This window comes from Zeus faber, assembly GCF_960531495.2.
Source record: "Zeus faber genome assembly, chromosome: 12".
NCBI lineage: Eukaryota > Metazoa > Chordata > Actinopteri > Zeiformes > Zeidae > Zeus > Zeus faber.
Window position 1 is genome coordinate 28,908,059 of NC_137196.1, and position 20,210 is coordinate 28,928,268.

General features: G+C 43.7%; 1 protein-coding gene across 1 annotated transcript in view; it reads right to left on the bottom strand.

Moving 5' to 3' along the window:
- Nucleotides 1–13,107, bottom strand: part of esyt2a (extended synaptotagmin-like protein 2a) — a 49,896-nt gene extending 36,789 nt beyond the window's left edge. Inside the window, exon 1 of the mRNA XM_080011606.1 lies at nucleotides 12,398–13,107. Within this exon, the coding sequence (XP_079867732.1) occupies nucleotides 12,398–12,796 (399 nt within the window). The 5' untranslated portion in view covers nucleotides 12,797–13,107. The remainder of the gene's footprint in view (nucleotides 1–12,397) is intronic.
- Between the last annotated feature and the right edge of the window lie 7,103 nt (nucleotides 13,108–20,210).

Sequence of the window (20,210 nt, forward strand, 5' to 3'; positions counted from 1 at the left end):
AAATAGTCTGGCTTGTTGTGGCAGGAGGAAGATTGTCCACAGACTCCATGAAGGTCATTTACATTTATTATTATTTGTTTGGAATGACAAGATTCTTTGCAATTTTTAGGGATAATTGCAGGGTGTTGAGGGTGTCTGTAGGTTTCACAGAGTTCAACCCAATACTTAACGTTTTTGAGGTCTGGTTTAAACCGGTATGTCGCAAGCATCTTGTGGTTTACGTTTCATCCAAATTGATCCACATACGGAGCAGATATTAGTGAAAAACCGAACAACTTTGACCCCAAACATTGAGCTGGTTCTGCTTGACTGACACGCCACTGTTCATAAACAAAATGAACAAGATGAGATTTACAGTAAGAAGCTTTATGATGTCATCATATAATTGACTATAAATGTACAGATTCTGATTCAGAATGTACAGTTGTTGTGGTTTATTCGTACCAACCTATCGATTTACGTGTATATTTATGTACCTTCTTACATTGTAGATGTCAGTAGATCTGTTGGATTGATATTTTTCTCTTTGGTCCTCATTACTTTGCCGCATTAAAAAAAAATACAATAAAAAGTAGTCCACAAAAACTTGTCACCACATCGAGTAGAATCCACTGAAATGTGGGACTGAGTGATGCGTTCAAGATCCAGCGAGGTGTCGGAAAAATAGAAGCCATGGAATGGTAACTACTCACAGAAATACCACAATGTTTTTAGTATTTCATGGAAACATAACTCATTGAAAATGTAATACAAGGAAAAAAGTAAACGATTAAATTACGTCAATTCGACTGATATAATAAATCTACGTGAATAAGTCATAATTGACGTATACGAGACACAACGTCACCTACCACCACTGAGACTCTAGATGTACTTGCTGACAATGAGGTAAGGTATAACAATGAAAATATTTAGTTTAAAGTAAATGATAAATTACTTTTTTTTTGAACAAACGTCATGTTTAAACATTTTCCTACACCCAAACATAACAAACTTTAAAGAAGAGGCATAAAATGTTGACAAATTCTGCCATAATCATGCTAATGATATTAAACATGAAATTAATTAAATCAGGTTAAAGTTTCAATAAATGTTGTCTGCATTACAATATAGACAAGAAAACTGTTGAACTGAATTTTACAATTGTAAATTATTAACTATCTATAACTATCTATTTATCTATTTATATATTTCTAAAATGAAATGTATTTATTGTTATTACTATTAAAAGTTATTACAAAAGTTGTTTTTGTTATCATTGCAGATGACGAACAATAGCCAAAAATCTAAGACAATAAAGAAGCAGTTGTCCAAAAATCAAGTGGTCAAGGATAGTCACCGCTGGTTGAAATGGAAATGCTTCATAGGTCCTGCCATGAAAGCTTGATTCGTGGAATTACATAAACGTAACTACATGATGTATTTAAGTTCAGTGTATTAAGCTGCATTAAATAAACTGGACTGTGTATTGCTGCCTGCAACTTTATTATTATTTAGTATTATAATTATTATTATTATATAGGATGTTTATTCGTCATTCAAATTGAAATTTAGCAATGTGTTATAGTCTTGGCATCGAGCAGCTGATGCTTTGTTTGGCCCCTTGGCAACAACTTCTAAAAGTCAGTGATGACCACGTTTACATATTTTTAGGAAATGCATTTTGCATGTTTGCTTTGCATTTATAAAATATTTTTATCATTATTTAATTTTTTCTGAAAAAGCGTTTCTAAAAACACGTTCACACATGGTCTGATCCGACTCTGTTTCTGGACAGAGCACTTTGTTAATTTCCCAAAAGAGGAAAGAGTGATTCATTTTCCTCCGTAGGAAAAAAAACAGTTCCGGAGAACAATCCAACAATGTAATACTGCTCCGGCCGCTCAACGGGCTGCCACAGTGCTCCACCCTGGGCGACCACACCCTGTGGCACTTCAAACACCCAGCCCAACCAGGTTGAACGAGAGAGAGAGAGAAAGAGAGAGAGAGAGAGAGACAGACAGAGGGAGACAGAGACAGACAGAGGGAGAGACTGACTTTTAAGATTCCTTTATTTGCAGTAAGTCATGTCACAGCAGCAGCAACTTGATCACGAAGGAACCAGAAGAGAGAGAGAGAGAGAGAGAGAGAGAGAGAGGAGCCCTACCAGGGCGAGGAGAGAGGGGGGGGTTAGGGTTAGGGAGACGGAGTTTGTAAGAGTTGCAAAACAGTGTGCAAAAGAGAAGTATGTGGAGAAAAAAGGTGCAAAACATAGAAAGAGGGGAGAAACAGAGAGAAACAGAGGGAGAGAGAGAGAGAGAGAGAAAGAGAGAGAGAGAGTTATGGTCTAAATATTTGCCGATGCTGTTGCTTAAGTGCTCCAGGGTGACGCCCTGTCACACACTGCCCAACTGGGAGCGAGGGAGGAAGAAAGAAAGAAAGAAAGAAAGAAAGAAAGAAAGAAAGAATTGTTCCAGATCTCAGTCCGTCCAGTGCTGCCCTTACAAAAAAGGTTTCCAGAGGATTCCTACAGAAAGATTTTGTAGAATATTATTTTTGGGGAAATGTGCAACTACATTCTCAATTTGTGATTTGATTTGTTCTAAATGGGATACAGCAATAACTTCATTTGTCTCCACAGGGAATTTAAATGTGTATGTTTAAAAAAAAATTAATATAGATAAACAATTAATAATAGATAATAAGCCATATACCGAGCGACCGGGTCTTTAAGGGAATCCCTAAAGGAAGCATGAATTTCCTGTAGGATTTCTTTAGAAAGAAATGGAGTATTATAGGAAATAACATACAAGTTAGAATGACCCTATGGAAATCTCCTGCCTCTCCAATTGTCACTGTCCAGCACAATGCCAGGTCCACACTGGAAGTTACTGGACTGGAGAAAATTGTTTTCTGCTAGTATTTGATCAGAGAAAAAGAAATTCATGTGGTCCAAATTTCCAGAGGTTTTTCAGCACAACTTCAATTCAAGCACAAATTGAATGGAAAATAAAGTCTGCAGATCTACTGATTATTGGACTTATACTGTATTATTATTATCATTTACAAAAATAATAATAAATTAATATTATTATTATGACTATTATTATTATCATTGTTATGAATAATAATAATATGATGACTATTTTTATTATTATGATTAATGATTAATTACATTACATTTTGTGCCACGCCAGTGGTCATAACTCAGGCTACCTATCCCTACCTACATGATCAGTTCTCAGGGTGTCCAACGATTTCTACTCCATCTGCTCATCTTTGTCATTATTTTTGCCATCTGCTTATCAGCTTATCTTCCGCCGTTATTTTTATGTTTTGGGTCTTACTGTATGCAGATCGGGGGATTACAAATCAGTCCACGAGACGGAGATTGACAGTGGCTTTAGAAACAGCTCCGAGTCGTGAGATTGGAGGGTGCATACGGTCCCGCGCACGAAAATAAACCTTTAGAGCAACATTTCTGCCGTTTGTTCAGTTTGAAACCCGACGTGGTCCTCTGCTCACATGTCACGAGGTGGTCGTCTTTTAAGAAAATATCTGACTTTCAAATGTGAAACTGACTTTTTGACCCACACAGAGGGCGGAGCGATATGGAAGAAATATCACCACATCAATTTATCCACTTGTATATTAAAAAATAAATACATACAAATCTCCCTCGCACATGTCAGACACATATAAATGACCCTCATTAAGATTAAGACAATGTCAATTTGCTGTATGTCCAGTACAGGCTACATGCTAAATGGGTTAGCTCAATGCAAGGCCGCAGATGGGATCAGCTAGCCTAGCTCCTGTGCAATGTCCTGATTCTACTTCCTGGGACCTGAACCTGTACAGTTCAGGGCAGGAGAATCATTACTCCAAGACACAACACGAGTGCAGGTAGACAATAATACTGAACGATGATGATGATGATCTACCACAAGCAAATCAAAATACACTGCATGAATTCAGAGGGTGACATAGTAATGTAGTGACACAGTAATGAAGTGACACAGTAATGTAGTAACATAGTGATGTATTAACATAGTGATGTAATAATGTAGTAACATAGAAATGTAGTAACACAGTAATGTAGTGATATAGTAATATAGTAACATAGTAATGTGGTTATGTAGTAACATAGTAATGTAGTGACTAATGTAGTAATGTAGTGACATAGTAATTACGTACTATGCCATAACATAGTAATGACATAATGACATTTAGTGTCATAGTAAAGTATTGACATAGCAATTTAGTTACATAACATTGTAGTAATTTAGTGACATAGTAATGTAACATATTAATGTAGTAACATAGTAATGTAGTGACACAGTCATTTAATTACATAGTAATTTAGAGACATAGTAATGTAGTGACAGTGATGTAGTGACATGGTAATTTAGTGACATGGTAATTTAGTGACATGGTAATTTGGTGACATGGTAATTTGGTGACAGTCATTTAGTGACATGGTAATGTAGTGACATAGTAACATAGTAATGTAGTAATGCAGTAACATAGTACTGTATTAATGTGCTCACATATAAACATGTTAATGTAGTACGGTAACCATGGTAACTGTTTGGTCTCAGATGTAGAACCTGCAGATTCTTGGCTCGCTGGTGCTGACTTGCGGCCGCACCGCGAGGCCTCGCTCCAGGGACACTGCTGAGGGAGCGGCTCCAGAGGAGCCTCCATCCCTCCCTCCCTGACGCTCACTCTCATCCGCTCCCTCCTCAACTTCCACCACCGCGACGGTACGAACCAACGGCCGCGCCTTTCAGCGGCGCTGCCGCGTGATGAAAGCAGCTATTTTGGGGAGTGTGACACAGATGTTTTGAGGACTATATTATCGCCAAAGACAAACGAGCGAACATCTCGCACGACGCCGACGCTCCCGGACTATCTGAAAGGCTTATTTAATGACTCGTTTTCGAGAGCTTTGGTGGGAAATGAGGCGGCGCTCGGCCGTGCAGTGTGGACGTGATGAACCTCAGCTGCATTCTTTGACATGATATACTGAATGTATGAACAGATTTTATTAAAAGCATTGACATCGTAGGATTAGGGACAACAGACATTTGTGTCGATCTGCGTGAAAACCCACTGAGTCGGCAGAGTCACAGAGGCTCCCACAGGTGTGGAACCCGTGCGTCCGCGTTTTAAGCAGGTGAACACCGTTTCACAACTACCTCTGGACCTTCCCTGCAATTCACCAGTTTCCCGCTCACCCGGAAACCAAGTTATCACCGCCGCAGTATCCAAAAACTCCAGCTTTATAGTGCAGATTAAATCCCTTGAATACTATGGAGGCATTGAAAAACTCAGTTAATCTCTGAAATGAATACAAACCAATAAATATCACAAAATCCGCCTATAAATCCAAAATGTGGTTGTTGGAGAATCAAACTGAGGTTCATCACATCCACCTACGTATATGGTGCTGTTACACGTGATTTAAACCTATCCACTTTTTTTTTTTCCCTTCTTAAATAAAACTAAAATCAAGAATGTCATTTGTTATAATAAACATCCATTTCCTCACAACACTGTTTTGACTCATCACCCAGTTCCCCCGTGGTTACAATGACCTTCAATCCTGCCAAAATCTGACTTAAAGGTTAGTACGGCAAGATAAACGTGTCACGTAGTTTCCTTTTATTTGTTAAAGAGGGATTTGTTCTCAAATCTAGACAAACACGTGTGTTTTAAAGGGGCACGCTCATCGATTCTCCGGCGTCGGCACTGAAGTATTTATTTGTATCTTTTGAGACAACGCGCAGAACGGTTTCTGCTGCGGCTGCTTTCTGAGGCTCAGTTCTGATTGGTTGTTTGGAAGTGTGCCATCCGGCGCTCCACCCCGCCCTCCCTCCCTGCAGTCCTCCGCACAGCGTCACAGAAACCGGGTCAGAGCCTTGAAACACCTTGAAAACCACCTTGAAACGTGAGCAGCCTTAAAGGGGACCTACTATGCTTTTCCTTATTTTCTGTCATATATATATAACGTTACGACGGGGGATGTTCATACTAGATGTGGCCGAAGGGTCAAATAACGAGGTAAGACGAATGACAGAGTAATCGCTGTGAACAAAAGAAACGGATTTGGGGGGGACTGATGAGGTGAAATCAGTGAAGGTTTACAGGGTGAATAAAACGCAGCCCCGGAAGCAAAGCTCAGACCCGGTCGGCTCACAGGGCTGGGGGCCTCAGGAGGGAGGCGAGGCCAACAGACACTGACGGAACAGGAAGATTTAGTGGCATGTTAGAATGGCTAGAATGCATAACCTCAGTGGTATTTTCCGCAAAAAAAAGAAAACCTTTAAAAACTTAAAAGAAAAACTTGTTTTAGGGACCTCAGAGACCTGTATTGACGTGTTGAAAAGCAGCAGAATAGGTTCCCACCGCAACAAGGTGTAAGGGACGATAAGGGATGAGACCTGTATATTCAGCGATCCAACGCTCACAATTACTACATAATCGGAATTATTGACGTAAATTCGCTCCGTTGGTTACTGCCTTCTTCTGAAAACCAAATACCCTCAAATAAATCAAATTATCATAATAATAATCATAATAATAATAATAATAATGATAAAAGATGACATGACGTTTCCGTCCCGCCCGACCCTAATAGGAAGCCTTTCTCTCCATTTCTGATTGTCGTTCTTCTCTCTTCTTTTCCGTATATTTGGCAAAAAAAAATGTTTTAGCTATTTTTGTATATTTGACTATTCTCATTCGTTTTGTTTTCGGACTCTTCAGCTTTTTGTCCTAATTGTCTGGACATTCTGGTTCCGGTCCAGCGTCTTTTTATTTATTTCTTTCTTTTTTTTAATCTCATCTCTTAATCCTACTTCCCGGGGCTCGAACCGGGGCGTCCGGCGCCTCGGCGGTTTCCTTCGGGCAAAGCCTTCATCTCGGCGGTGATGAGGTGAAGTCTTCTTCCCACGCTGGGAGTGAGAGCGTGCTTATCGAAACACATTGTTTGTGTGATTAAAGGGGAAACGGAGAGGATTAGAGCCCCGGGTCGGGTGGAACCATCCGACACCTTTTAACGCCTCTTGAGATTACATTTAGGAAATAGAAAAATACATACAAATCCCAAGTTCACAACCATGTGCATAGGGTGAGGCATCCATTTCATGACTGGAATGAAAGTGAAAATGAAATAACCCTGAGAAAAAATATTGTTAAATAAAATGACTATAAATTCCTATAGCGTTCCCATAGTATTCTAAAGTAAATGCTATTGTAACGTATAGTATGCTGTGGTCTCTATGGTGTGTCAATAACATCATACCTATAGGAATTCTATGATATTTTGGGAAAATTCCAATAGGCATTTTTAAAGGATTTTCTATCGGATACTATGATACATTCTATAGGAATCGGCCCAAAATATCATAGAATATCCATAGGATCCAAAAGTAATTTGTATGTTATTTCCGATAATATTCCATTTCTTTCTAAAGAAATCCTACGGGAAATTCATGCTTCCTTTAGGGATTCCCTTAAAGACCCGGTTGCTCGGTATATGGCTTATTATTAATTATTTATTGTTTATCCATATAAATTTATTTTTTTTAAACATACACATTGTCTCCTGTATTTTAATTCCCTGTGGAGACAAATGAAGCGATTGCTGTATCCCATTTAGAACGAATCAAATCACAGCAAATTGAGATTGTAGTTTCCCCAAAAATATTCAGACTTTGAGACCGATTTTAAAGATCATTTGATACGTATCAGAGGCTCGTTCCATAAACCCCAATTCACGAGAAGGTGGTTCATTCGTCGTCTGTGACCTCTGACCCATGGAGAGGGAATCAGCTGACGGCTCGTCCTGCCGTCCCTTTGAACGGAGACTTTATCGGTTCCACCTCTGTCAAGGAGCTGGTGATTTGAAAAGACGGGGAGATAAGAGGCCTGAAAGCCCTGAGTCATCAGGCCGAGACGCTCGCTGCCACAGCCTCTGGTCGCACCAACATCAAGAAAATTGGGTTATGGATTCTGAGTCCGACTTTGGTTCGTCGAATTAAGTTTACTATCTCGGACCAAACCTCTTGTCTTAAAATATATTATGTCTATACCTAATATCATTGATTGAGACTGCAGATTGTGGTTTTTTTTAAATGTATTTATTTTTTTTATCTTTTTTTCTTTAATTTAATCACTCCACGACGCCAATGCACGACCGTAAACCGAAACAGCACATTACCACGATCCCTACGGCCAATGACGACATTTCCCCGAGCCCCTTCAACTCCTCCACAGACAGAGCAGACTTTTAAACTTTGCTCAGGCTCCCGAATGACAGTAAACCGTCTGCTAATATCCCCCTGACAGTGGAAATCACTTTCTAATCTCCGTGCCAGCGTGGAAACAAAACATGACGAGGGCAAACGTCCAGCGCAACTCTGCTGTGTGACAAGCCACCGACTGAAAACAGATAAACCTCAAATACTGGACAAACTTTTGTACTGTATTACGTCTTTATATTGACAAATTTAACATTTGAATCCTGTCTTACTTTATGGGATCATCAGCTCCTACAGAGTAGAGTTAGAATTAGAGATGCACCGATCCACTGAGTTTTGTTCCGATTCCGAAACATACCTGTCGATTCCGATACCTGAGGTCATTTTTCGAATTATTATTATTATTATTGGTATTTTGTTTAAGGTTACATGAGGGTGTAGCGGACCACGCAGCACTTCTTATTAAAAGAGCAAAAAGATATATAAAAATCCATTCAATATAAATGCATTCCAAAGCAATTTATTTGAACTGTACGTAAAGTAGGCTCCACATCCAAACAGGTGCAGGTTTTCAAAGTAAATTTTTGGAAAAAAGGGAAAGGAAAAAAAAAATCAAGAACTGGACCTGGACCTTTGGATCGTAGGTCAACGTCGTCGCCGTATTGGCATGGAAGTGGAGAAGGAGAAATAAATAACTTTATTCTCTTCTTCTTTTTTAACCCCACGTAGATCGTAAACCCTTGAATATAAAAACTAATTGAAACCAATTTAAATGGGTTGAGAATGTAAACATTAGAGCTTTTTATCCAGTTGATGTTTGCTTGTGTTTGTTTCCAGGCCGGTCCTGCCCGTTCCAATATGACGGCGACGTTGACGTAGGATTATAGTGGTTTTAAACCCAACCCAAACCAACCGGCAAGCCCAAGGACAGATCCGTGTAGTTTTTCATCCTCATTCAGTGATTCTGCTGCATGAATCCTACTACGATGAAATTACTACTGGAATTTGGATCGGCACGTGGATCAGCGCCGCCAGTCAGACATCTCAAGAGTGAATGACGTCATTTGGATTTGTCATATTGGATCAGAACCATCTCAAGGTAGAATACAGGGAGCTACAGTGAAGGTACAGTAGAAGTACAGTAGAGGGAGGTACAGTGAAGCTACAGTAGAGGTAGAGGTACAGTGAATGTACAGTAGAGGTAGGTACAGTGAATGTACAGTAGAGGTAGGTACAGTGAATGTACAGTAGAGGTACAGTAGAGGGAGGTACAGTAGAGGGAGGTACAGTAGAGGGAGGTACAGTGAATGTACAGTAGAGGTACAGTAGCGGGAGGTACAGTAGAGGGAGGTACAGTGAAGGTACAGTAGAAGTACAGTGGAAGTAGGTACGGTGAAGCTACAGTAGAGGTACAGTGAATGTACAGTAGAGGTACAGTAGAGGGAGGTACAGTGAAGGTACAGTGGATGTACAGTAGAGGGAGGTAGATGTAGAATGGGAGGAGGTAGGTAGAGGGAGGAAGAGTAGAGGTAGAGTAGAAGAAGATTAAATGTAGAGTAAAGGTAGTGTATGGGAGGTAGAGTAGAGGGAGGTAGAGGTAGAGTAAGGATAGAGTAGAGGAAGTAGAGTCGAGTAAGAATAGAGCACAGTAGATAGTATAGAGAATTGGTAGAGTAGAGTTAGAGCTGAGGCAGATTAGAGGTAGAGTAGAGGCAGAGTAAGGGAAGGTAGAGCAGGGAGGTAGAGTAGGGTAGAATAGATTGTGTAGAGCAGTGGTAGAGTTGAAGCAGGGTACAGGTAGAGTAGAGGTAGAGTAGAGGTAGAGTAGTAGAGTAAAGGGTAGAGTAGAGGTAGAGCAGAGGAAGAGTACAAGAAGAGTACAGGTAGAGTAGACATGGAGTAGCTGTAGAGTAGACGTGGAGTGGAGGTAGAGTTGTAGAGTAGGGGTAGAGCAGAGGCAGAGTCGACATGTAGTAAAGGTAGAGTAGACATGGAGCAGAGATAGAGAAAGGGGAGGTAGGGTAGTAGAGTAGAATAGATCGTGCAGAGCAGTGGTAGAGTAGAGGCAGAGTAGAGGTCGAGCAGGAGAGCTAAAGATTGTCTTCTTGGGCCAGCAGAGCGTTGAGATGATTCAATGGAAATTTACCAGTTTTAACAGTTGTGGATCGATGGTTTGGCCCTAAATGAAGACAGTCTTTAGACCTTGACCAGGTCCAAATGAACGAGGTCTGAAATAAGTGAGTTTTATTTTCAAACTCCAGTTGGATTCTTTGATCCGGAACTTTGAATGTGCCTCTTGATACTGCCTCAAATGAGCAATGTTTTTGTGATTATAAATTCTTCCACATGCGCCAGACCTACTGAGCTATTTGCTGAGTTAGCAGCGAGGGCGCAGACCCGCCCATGTGGCCACGCCCCAGCGCCTGGCTCCACACGGGGAAACTGAGAAGGAGACACACCCACCCATGACACACAGTAAATCCTAACTGCAGACAGGTCACGCTGAGGGGAGTGAATATGAAACGATTACCATCGAGCGAGCGAGAGGCTAAAAGGCTAAAGTTAAATTATTTACTCAGGACTCAGTACTTCAGGCGGTTTGAGGAGCTGTAATGATCCACAACGATAACAGCCTGTCGTTATGGGTCATAACGCCTCTGATGCGAGTGTGACGTCAACCGTGAACAATCAAAACAATGGATGGATGCATGCGTGGATGGATGGATGGATGGATGCCTGCGTGGATGGATGGATGGATGGGTATATGAGAGGCTTCTCAGTTTCTCGATGCGTCATTCCCATGAAAGAGCGGTTGAACTCGTCCCTGAACCAACCTTGAGGAGCTCAGGTCAACACACTGCAGAGCTGTCTCTGGGTTTTAGTTTGGGAACCGGCAAAAGTCCAGGACGACCTTTACTTCAGCCGACGCGGATGCCTGCCATCCCAAAACAGCGGTACCAAAATAAAAACATCCAGTTATTGACCCTGGGCCTAATTCTGTGTACTGCTGCACCTAGTACTACAGTCTGCTGCTGACAGAACCCTATTGGGAAATACCCACTCGGATCTCTTCCATTAAATAAGAATATATTTTGTTTTCCACTGAGTCGCCCGATCTTTTAAACTACTTTTAAATCCCCCGGGTGACCTGCCGGCTCCGATGCAGCTTTAAATGCCACGTATGTGGAGCCTGAGGACAATTACATCACCGACAATTACACCAAAATTATCGTGCAGGATTATATTCCCCTTTAATTGAGCCGGATGTGTAACGACGCTCGCACGTGCTCTGCAGGAGTGACACCTCTACGACGCGGTCAGCTGAAGTCATAACAATGAAAGATGGCGGCACGTGGTTACATCACCGGGACGACGTGCAGTAGGAACCAGACGGGCCAGTTTCTGCCGTTGTCTCGGTGAGTTGGCCCACTTTGCAAGTAACCGAAGACAGTGCACGGAGGTTGTATTTGGTGTAGTAGTTCGACCAAGGCGACCCTCCGCGGTCAGTAACTCCAGCGTTGACTTTCAGCTGAGAAGTAGGCCCACAACAGGCAAGACACTGTATTAAAGTTGTCCATTTCAGTTGTTGTAGGAACTACAGCGCTGGGAGCTTCAATACAGTGTCTGTTTGTTATTTCGCTTAAAATGTAAAGCTTGTGTTTTTCTACGTCTCTTTTGCTATCGAAATTGAGAAGTAAAAGGTTGTCATTTTAAGATGAGCACCCCGAAAAACAAACAGACCTGCTTGACAGGTTCACTGACTTGAACCGACGACACACGAGGGGTAAAACTGCCAGGAAATGTGAAATAGCTTTTGAATGGGAGTCATGGGGGCAACCTTAAATTACAACTATTTTTTAACTATTCTCCCCCCAAAATCATCCTTCGGGTCAGACCGGACCCCTCCACGGCCCGCAGGCCCTATCTTTGACAACCCCAGACTAGACTGCCTCTTGCCAACTAAACACTTAATATAAAAAGTTAAAAATATACTGTCTATTTTATTTCTTCCCCCAAATCATCCCGGGGGCCGGAATTGGACCCCTCTGCCGGACCCAACCCGGCCCGCGGGCCTTCTCTTTAACACCCTCTGGCTGTTTACTCCCCCAGCCACGTAGCACCGACAGGAGGGACCGTCCGGCGGCTCTTACCCAGGGAGGTAGCTCCGCGGTGGCCACCCTCTGCCGGGTCGACGACTCCTGCGGCTCCAGGAAGGCCAGGGCCCGGTTGATCCGGTAGTCCTTCCCGCCGTGGGTCCTCCGCCAGTAGAAGAACAGGGCCAGCCCGACCAGCACCCAGCTGAAGCTCAGCCCCAGGTACCCCAGCACGTAGATGGGGGAGATGACGGCGAAGGTCTTGGCGAAGTTCACCCACATCCGGGCGACGTCCGCCAGGGACGACTCCGGCTCCGGCTCCGGCGCCGCCCGGAGCGGTGACGGCGGGCTCACCGCGGAGCTCGTCGGGCTGCTCGGCGCCGAGGAGCCGCCTCCCCCGAGAGGTGCTCGCTCCCCGCGGGGCTCGTACTCGCGCTCCGCTCCGCTGTTCTTCATGTCCGCTCTGGGGAGAAGTTTGAGGCGGGCGTCAAAACGAAGTTACAGCCCCCTTCCTGCGACGCGTTGTCTCGGCTTTTTCTACTGAAATAACCCGTAAACACCCGGGCATAATGTCCGCATCACAATTCGGCTGTGACCCGCTCCGGTCCCCGTCTCTTCAAGGACTTCCACCCGGCGGAACACAACTTTAAAACCCCGCACCACTCACCCCGAGTGTCCGCCTACGACATCCGTCCTTCCGTCAAATAGTAAAAAAAAAAAAGGCCTTAAAAGTAAATAAATGCCAGTTCTAATCCCGTGTGTTGCATGTCGACCTTCCCAGGCGCTTCTCGGATCAGCCCTAATCCCAACCCCGTCCCTCCACGTACCGCGTCCTGCTGCCAGCTCTGGCCGGCCTGACACGCACCCCGCCCGGCGGCCCGCCCCGCAGGCCCGGCCCCTCTCCTCCGGGCCTCCCCCACAGGAAGCTGTCATTGCGGCGGGGGAAGAGGTCAGCGCTCACCGCGGAGGGAGGGCTTCCAAGCGCCACCCCGCGGTGGGCTGTGGAAGCGCCCTTTGCTTTCATTTAAACATATTTCATGAAAAATTGTTATTAACAATTTTCACAATACAACTTCTGCATTTAATGTTTATTTTATAATGATAAAGCTCATTTCTTGTGTTGGAATACTATCAAAAATAGCAGAATGCAGTACTGTATATACATATTGTATTACAGTCATTCAATACAATCCAGTGCAGTCGAATCAATACACAATACAAAATACAATATAATAATTTTACATATAATTAAAGTATAATGTAATGCAGTACAATGCATATGGAAAATTTGGTTTGGAAATTCGAATAAGAACAGGCTACTAAAAATACAATACAATACAATCTCATATAATAAATTATATTCTAATATATACATAATATAATATTCTAGAATAAAATAGAATAGAATTATATCTAAATAGGTAAAATATAATAGAGCTTACATATATATATATATATGAAATATGATACAAATAATAAAATATGATCAAATAGAATCGAATATGGTATTATACAATAGGATAAAACCAAATATAATAAAACAGAATACACCCAAATAGAGTACCCACATTTTTGTCAATATTTGATCGTTTGGTCGTTATGAGTCATCACTGGTAAATTATCATTTAAAAATGTAATTTTGAAACTGTAAAATGAAAATAATATGACGAACGTAGGATGTTTAGAACTGTGGACATTGTGTTACAAATAGTTCCCACTAGATGTCGCCACGATCCTAGAATTGTCCCATAGCCAGGGGAATGCCTAAAATTAAGTTCATTTATCTTCCACTGTGAAGCCCTAAATGGTTAATTTGCTTCCATTATATGGAAACAAATAAGTGCCATAATGTTTTGAATATTTAAAGCCACTGAATTGTATATATCGAAATTTAAACTTCAGTAGTTAGAAATGATAACATTTAAATATTCTTTTCGACGTTTAAAAATTGAGGTCCAAAAGTTAAAGTAGCAAATACTAAATAAAAGTTAGTTTTAGGAATTAGAAAATACTAATTCCTAAAACTAACTTCCGGTTTCTGGAGTTTGAGTTGTCGAATTCGGATCATAAAGTTTGATATAAGAATATATATATATTTGAAATCGAGTTTTTTAAATTAAAGCCAAAATATTTCAATGTTATAAATTCAAAGTAGTTTAAATTTCAATATATACAATTGAAAAGGCTCTAAAGGGGACCTATTATGCTCCTTTTTGCACACATTAATATGGGTCTCTGAGGTCCCGAAAACATGTTTTGAATTTGTTGCTGAAAATTCCACTGGGATTATGCATTCTAGTCATTATCACATGCCTCTATACCCAAACTGTTCCAAAACGGGCCGTTTCAGTGGGTGTAGCTTTAATTGTGGATGAGCAGCTGAGCCACTAGTTCTGAGCCAATGGCCAAGGCCTGCAGACAGCCAGGTGTGTGGCCCCTCCACCACCGCAGAGAAGCCACGCAGTGGGAGTAAGGCAAGGGATCTGGGTTCTCCCCGGGGTCTGCGCCTGCGGGTGCATGTGCGCACGCTTTAGGGGTGCAGGGTCTTCTCACACTGTCAGGGACATGGGGCCCACCCGGCCGCGCCCCTGCCCAACCTTACCCCCTACACTAATCCACCGGCGCCCCCGCCACCCCGGAATCCCCAATGCTCAATGTGTGCTGTTGGTAATTGCTGTTAAAATTGCAGGGTCTGGAGTGTGAGTCCTCCAAGCAAGTCGAACCCCGGATCACGCACCCCGGCCACGCAGACCCTGGTCTGGTGGAGTGTTGCTTGGAGCAAGCTTTGTGTGGGTGTGTAAGAGTTATAAGCTAATATGAGCGGAATTAAAATTGCAGGACAGACAGGAACCCCGCCAGGGCAGGAGCATGACGGGCAAGGATGTAGTTTGAATTCTAATTTATTGAATTCTAATTAAAAAGTTTGTTCTGACTTTCGTTGCCGTGCTACAATCTTGTTGGGGACACGGACACGGACACGGACTCTCGCGCTCTCATTATTTGACACTTTGGCCACGGCTTATATTAACATCCTACATTGTATTATCACATTAAATACAGTATATGACAGGAAATAAGGAAAAGCATAATGGCTCCCCTTTAAATATTCAAAACATTACAGCCTTATTTGCTTCCATGGATTGCTTCCGTTTGATGAACCACGGGAAGCCTCAGTCTGTCCCGGTTCACTGTGGCCGCTGGGCGGTGAGGAGGGTTAACGACAGGAAATGAACACAATTAAGTGATACTAAAGCACATTTGAAACTGTTTCAACTCCATCCGATAACATTTTGGTTGGGGGGCCGTTACCTGGAATTTGCTTGAGAAAGCCCAAATAAAATCATCAACACGGCATGACACACACATAACCCAATGAGTTCTTTTAGGCGATCCTCCAAGGAATCACACGGTCCACAGCAAAATAACTTTGATCCATTATATATTTGTACATTATTATATTTATTGACTTAATCTCACTTTTTGCTGTAAGATTTGCACTTTTTGTCAGCAAGGTTAAATGTCAAACCACGTGATTACAAGCAGTTGAGGTGTGTAAATACTTTTGTGCTTCTGTGTGTGTGTGCGTGTGTTTGTGCGTGTCTGTGTGCGCGCGCGGGGGGGGGGGGGGGGGTGTTCACTCATAGTATTTTGTTTCCAAACAAAACGTGATAATCGCCTCTTGCATCTGACAAATCCACGGTGCGGGGATTAGAAAGCTCCAGTCAAAGTGCCTGGGACTGAAGGATATAAAGAAACCCTCTCTTCCCACAGACGCCGCCTACCTGCGCCATTCAACGGGTTCCTGGAGGCGAATGGGATTAGATTAGATAAGATTAAGGTTAGAGACGGAGCAGATCGCCAGGAAAGGCCCCCATCATCAACACAGACACGAAGAGAGAGAGAGAGAGACTTTGTTTTTACTTTTAAGGTTTCTAAATTTTCGGAAAGTCATGTCACAACAGCAGAAACTCAATTACGAAGGAACCAATAAACAACAAAAATAGAGAGAGAGAGAGAGAGAGAGAGCGAGAGAGAGAGAGAGAGAGAGAGAGACTTTATTTATCCCCGGAGAGAACCAAAGGTACAGCCTAAAAGTAACAGGAAAGAACTGAACCAGAACGGGTTAACCTAAAGATGGAGAAAAAATTGAATTCAATACTTCAGCTTTTTCGTGACTAGATCTGAGCGTGAAGCCGTGACTCCCACTGTGCTGACGGCCCCACGGTGGGAGGGCTGGGTGCCCCAGACACAGGTGAAAAGACCCTCCCAAAGCAGCGCTCCATGGAGATCCAACCTCACCCTGACCCCAGACACAAAACCCGAGAACCTGCAGACACGAAAAGATGCATCCCAGCTGGTGATGATGACGACGATGATGATGATGATGATGGAGCTGCTGGTGATTTTTGAGTCTCTGGGATCCAATCTGAGATCAACATTTCTATTACTAAATGATCTAGCGTCTCTACTCTGGTCCAGGAGGTGACAGTGAAACCACGGTCCTAACGCTCATTACCGGACATTCTCTAAGTTTAACTATGACCCCTACTCTGCTGGGGACCCTCCGGATCCCTTTGAGGGTCCCCTGGGGGGTGGGGGTTCCGCTGACTAAAGCTTGGGAACCCCTTGCTCCAGCGCTCCACCGGTTTTGGTTTGGGTGTTGGGAGGAAGCCCAGCTGTCTGGACCACGGCCCAGTTTGATAAACCAGCGTCTTGGCTCAGGGATGAAAGGACAGTGTGTGTGTGTGTGTGTGTGTGTGTGTGTGTGTGTGTGTGTGTGTGTGTGTGTGTGTGTGTGTGTGTGTGTGTGTGTGTGTGTGTGTGTGTGTGAACAAATGTGTCCATGGCTTCATGTGGATGTGTGCAGGGTGCATGATGATGAGTGTGTTATGGAACATACTGTATGTGCCTCAGCACATATCCAGCCTGAGCGCACCCCACCCTCCCTCCATCACACCTTCTCTCGCTATTCAGGAGAGAGACGTCAACAGGCTCTTCAAAGGGCAGAACCCCCGCAAGGCAGCTGCACCAGATACTGTCTCCCCCTGCACGCCGAAACACCGTGCAGGCCGACTGTCTCCGGTCTTCACGGACATTTTCAACACCTCGCTGGAGGCCCGCAGGGTGTCGGCCTGCTCCAAAAAGTCAAGGATCACACTTAATGACTACAGACCCGACGCTCCGACCTTTGTGGGGTGACCTCTGTGTGTCAAATCCATCACCAACCTCCTCCTCCACCCGCACGACGCAGTCAACGCGGCTCTCCGCTTCATCCTCCACCGCCCAGACTCTCCTGGCACCTACGCCAGGATGGTGTTTGTGGACTTCAGCTTCGCATTCGGCACCATCAGCCCAGCTCTTCTCCAGGACATGCTCCTCCAGCTGAGTGAAGCTGGGGAGGCGTGTCTCGGACCCCCGTATCATCAGCACCGGGGCCCCCAGAGGCTGCGTCCTGTCCTCGCTGCTCCTCCAGCTGTACGCCAACGGCCCCACCTCCAGGCACCAATCTGTCAAGCTCCTGAAGTTTGCAGGCGAGCGGGGATGATTGTGGCCAACCCTTCCCACCCCGGACACCGCCTTTCCGGGACTCACCTATCACGTAAGAGGTTGCGGTCCATCAGGAGCAAAACCTCACACCACAAGAACAGTTTCAACCCCAATGGCGGTGGGGCCCACCAACAGGCCCCCTGACCCCCACTGACTGTCTCTATCATGGACTTCAGCTTCGCATTCAACACCATCAGTCCAGCTGTTCTCCAGGACAAGCTCCTCCAGCCGAGTGTGCCCGACACCACCTACAGCTGGATCACTGACTTCCTAAATGACAGGAGTCAACGCGTGAAGGTGGGGAACCGCATCTGGGACTCCCCCGGATCATCAGTGCGGCGCCCCCCAAGGCTGCGTCCTCTCCCCGCTGCTCTTCTCGTTGTCCACCAACGGCTGCACCTCCAGACACCAATCCGTCAAGCTCCTGAAGTTTGCAGGCGACACCACCCTCATTGTACTCCTCTCTGAGGGTGACGAGTCTGCCTATAAATGGAAGGTTGGCCACCTGGCCTCCTGGTGCGGCCAGATCAATCCTGAGCTCAGCGCTCTGAAGACAGTTGGTGGTCAGTGACGTGCAGTGAGGGTTGGGGTTGGGGAGGCACTGACTCACAAGTCAGATTTACAAACATACAGTAGGATGCCAATAGGATAGGATGAGAGAATAGGAGAGAATAGGAGCGAATAGGATGCTGAAAACCATTTTAAAACACCAGTGCCACTGTATATTGCAGTATATCTTACCTTTACTTGTAAATGAAGTCCATTCGCCTTTCCTTCTGGACGAAGATCTCCGTGACTTTGTTGTAAAAGTCCTCTTGTTGTCCTCTGGCTCCTTTGAGTTTTAAAAGTCTCTCTGCCTCAATTGAGATAACTGCCAGTGAAGAAAGCCATCCTTGGTCAGTCCGATTTCGACTGTATGTTTTGATCCTTTTCAATGCAGAAAACGACCTTTCCACAGACGCCGTTGTTGCAGGTATAGTGAGCACAAGCTGGAGTAACTTTGTTGCCTCAGGAACAGTCTGAATTAAATTATTCTGGGCTAAAAAGTTTAGAAGCTGTACAGGAGATTTGCACTCACTCCTCACTTGTTGTGAACTATACAGTCCAATAAGATCTGACTTTAGCCTGACAAAGTCAAAATACCTGGCATACTTTGACAAGCTCTGCAGTTTGGTGTCATCAAAGTGTTGTGACATTTCATTAAATTTTGCACAATCGACCAATCCAAGGAAAGCTAGCTCACCAAAATGATCAAACCTAGCTTTCATTTGAGTACTGACATTGTCCAGAATGTCGAAAAACTTCAGTTTCCTCTCATCTTTGGCTGGCGTTTTACTTTGGCTTCTCTCATTATCTGTCAGGCCAAGTGTAGAGCATCTCTGCTCAAACCGCTCATAGAAATTGTCAAACTCTTGTCTCATATGCTCAACAACTGCAATTGTGTCACGTATCCGTGCACAACAAAATCCAATGTCCACTGCCTTGACCTGCAGCACTATAAAGAGAGAGTCAGTATGACAGAACATTTCTTCATATGCCATAATGTAAAAGCATGTTGATGCTTTTGATAACCACCTATCATATCCACTAGCCATCATCAGGGTGTCATTATCCCAGTTGTCAGGATTTTCGCTCATGATACGAAATACATCACGCAGATCACTTTGGTGCATACTTATTGATTGCACCAGCCTTGAATTTGAGCTCCATCTAGTGGGCGCTGCTCTAGGTAAACACCGCTTCACAACTTCATCCATTAAGTGAGTGCGTTTTGTTGACTTGCTGAAAAATGACCCTAGTCCTTCCACTGTTTTATAAACGTTTTACACTCAGGCATGCATTTTGCAGAATGTGAGAGCACAAGGTTTAATTTATGTGCATAACAGTGGGTAAACATGGCCTCTGGGACCCTTTCTTTTATTTGAGCCTGCACCCCATTAAGCTCTGATGCCATCACAGATGCTCCATCACAAGTCTGGGCTACCAGCTTTCTGACACAGTCGTACTTTTCCAAAACTCCAAAGACATACTCAGCTATAGCAGCAGCACGTCTATCATCACTCACATCATCAAATCCCAAAAATGCCTCCTTAACCTGACAGGCTACTTCACCTGAATCACTTGTAGTTGTAGCCACGTAACGTAAAATGACAGATATCAGAGCTTTATTTGTGACATCAGTTGTCTCATCCACTTCTACCGCGACAAACGGGGCCGCATTAATCTCTTTTTTAATGTCATTTCTGATCACATCACCGACTGCTTCGATTAAATCATTCTGTATTCTGTTGATAAGCCAGAAAACATAGTGGCTGTCTCCAAG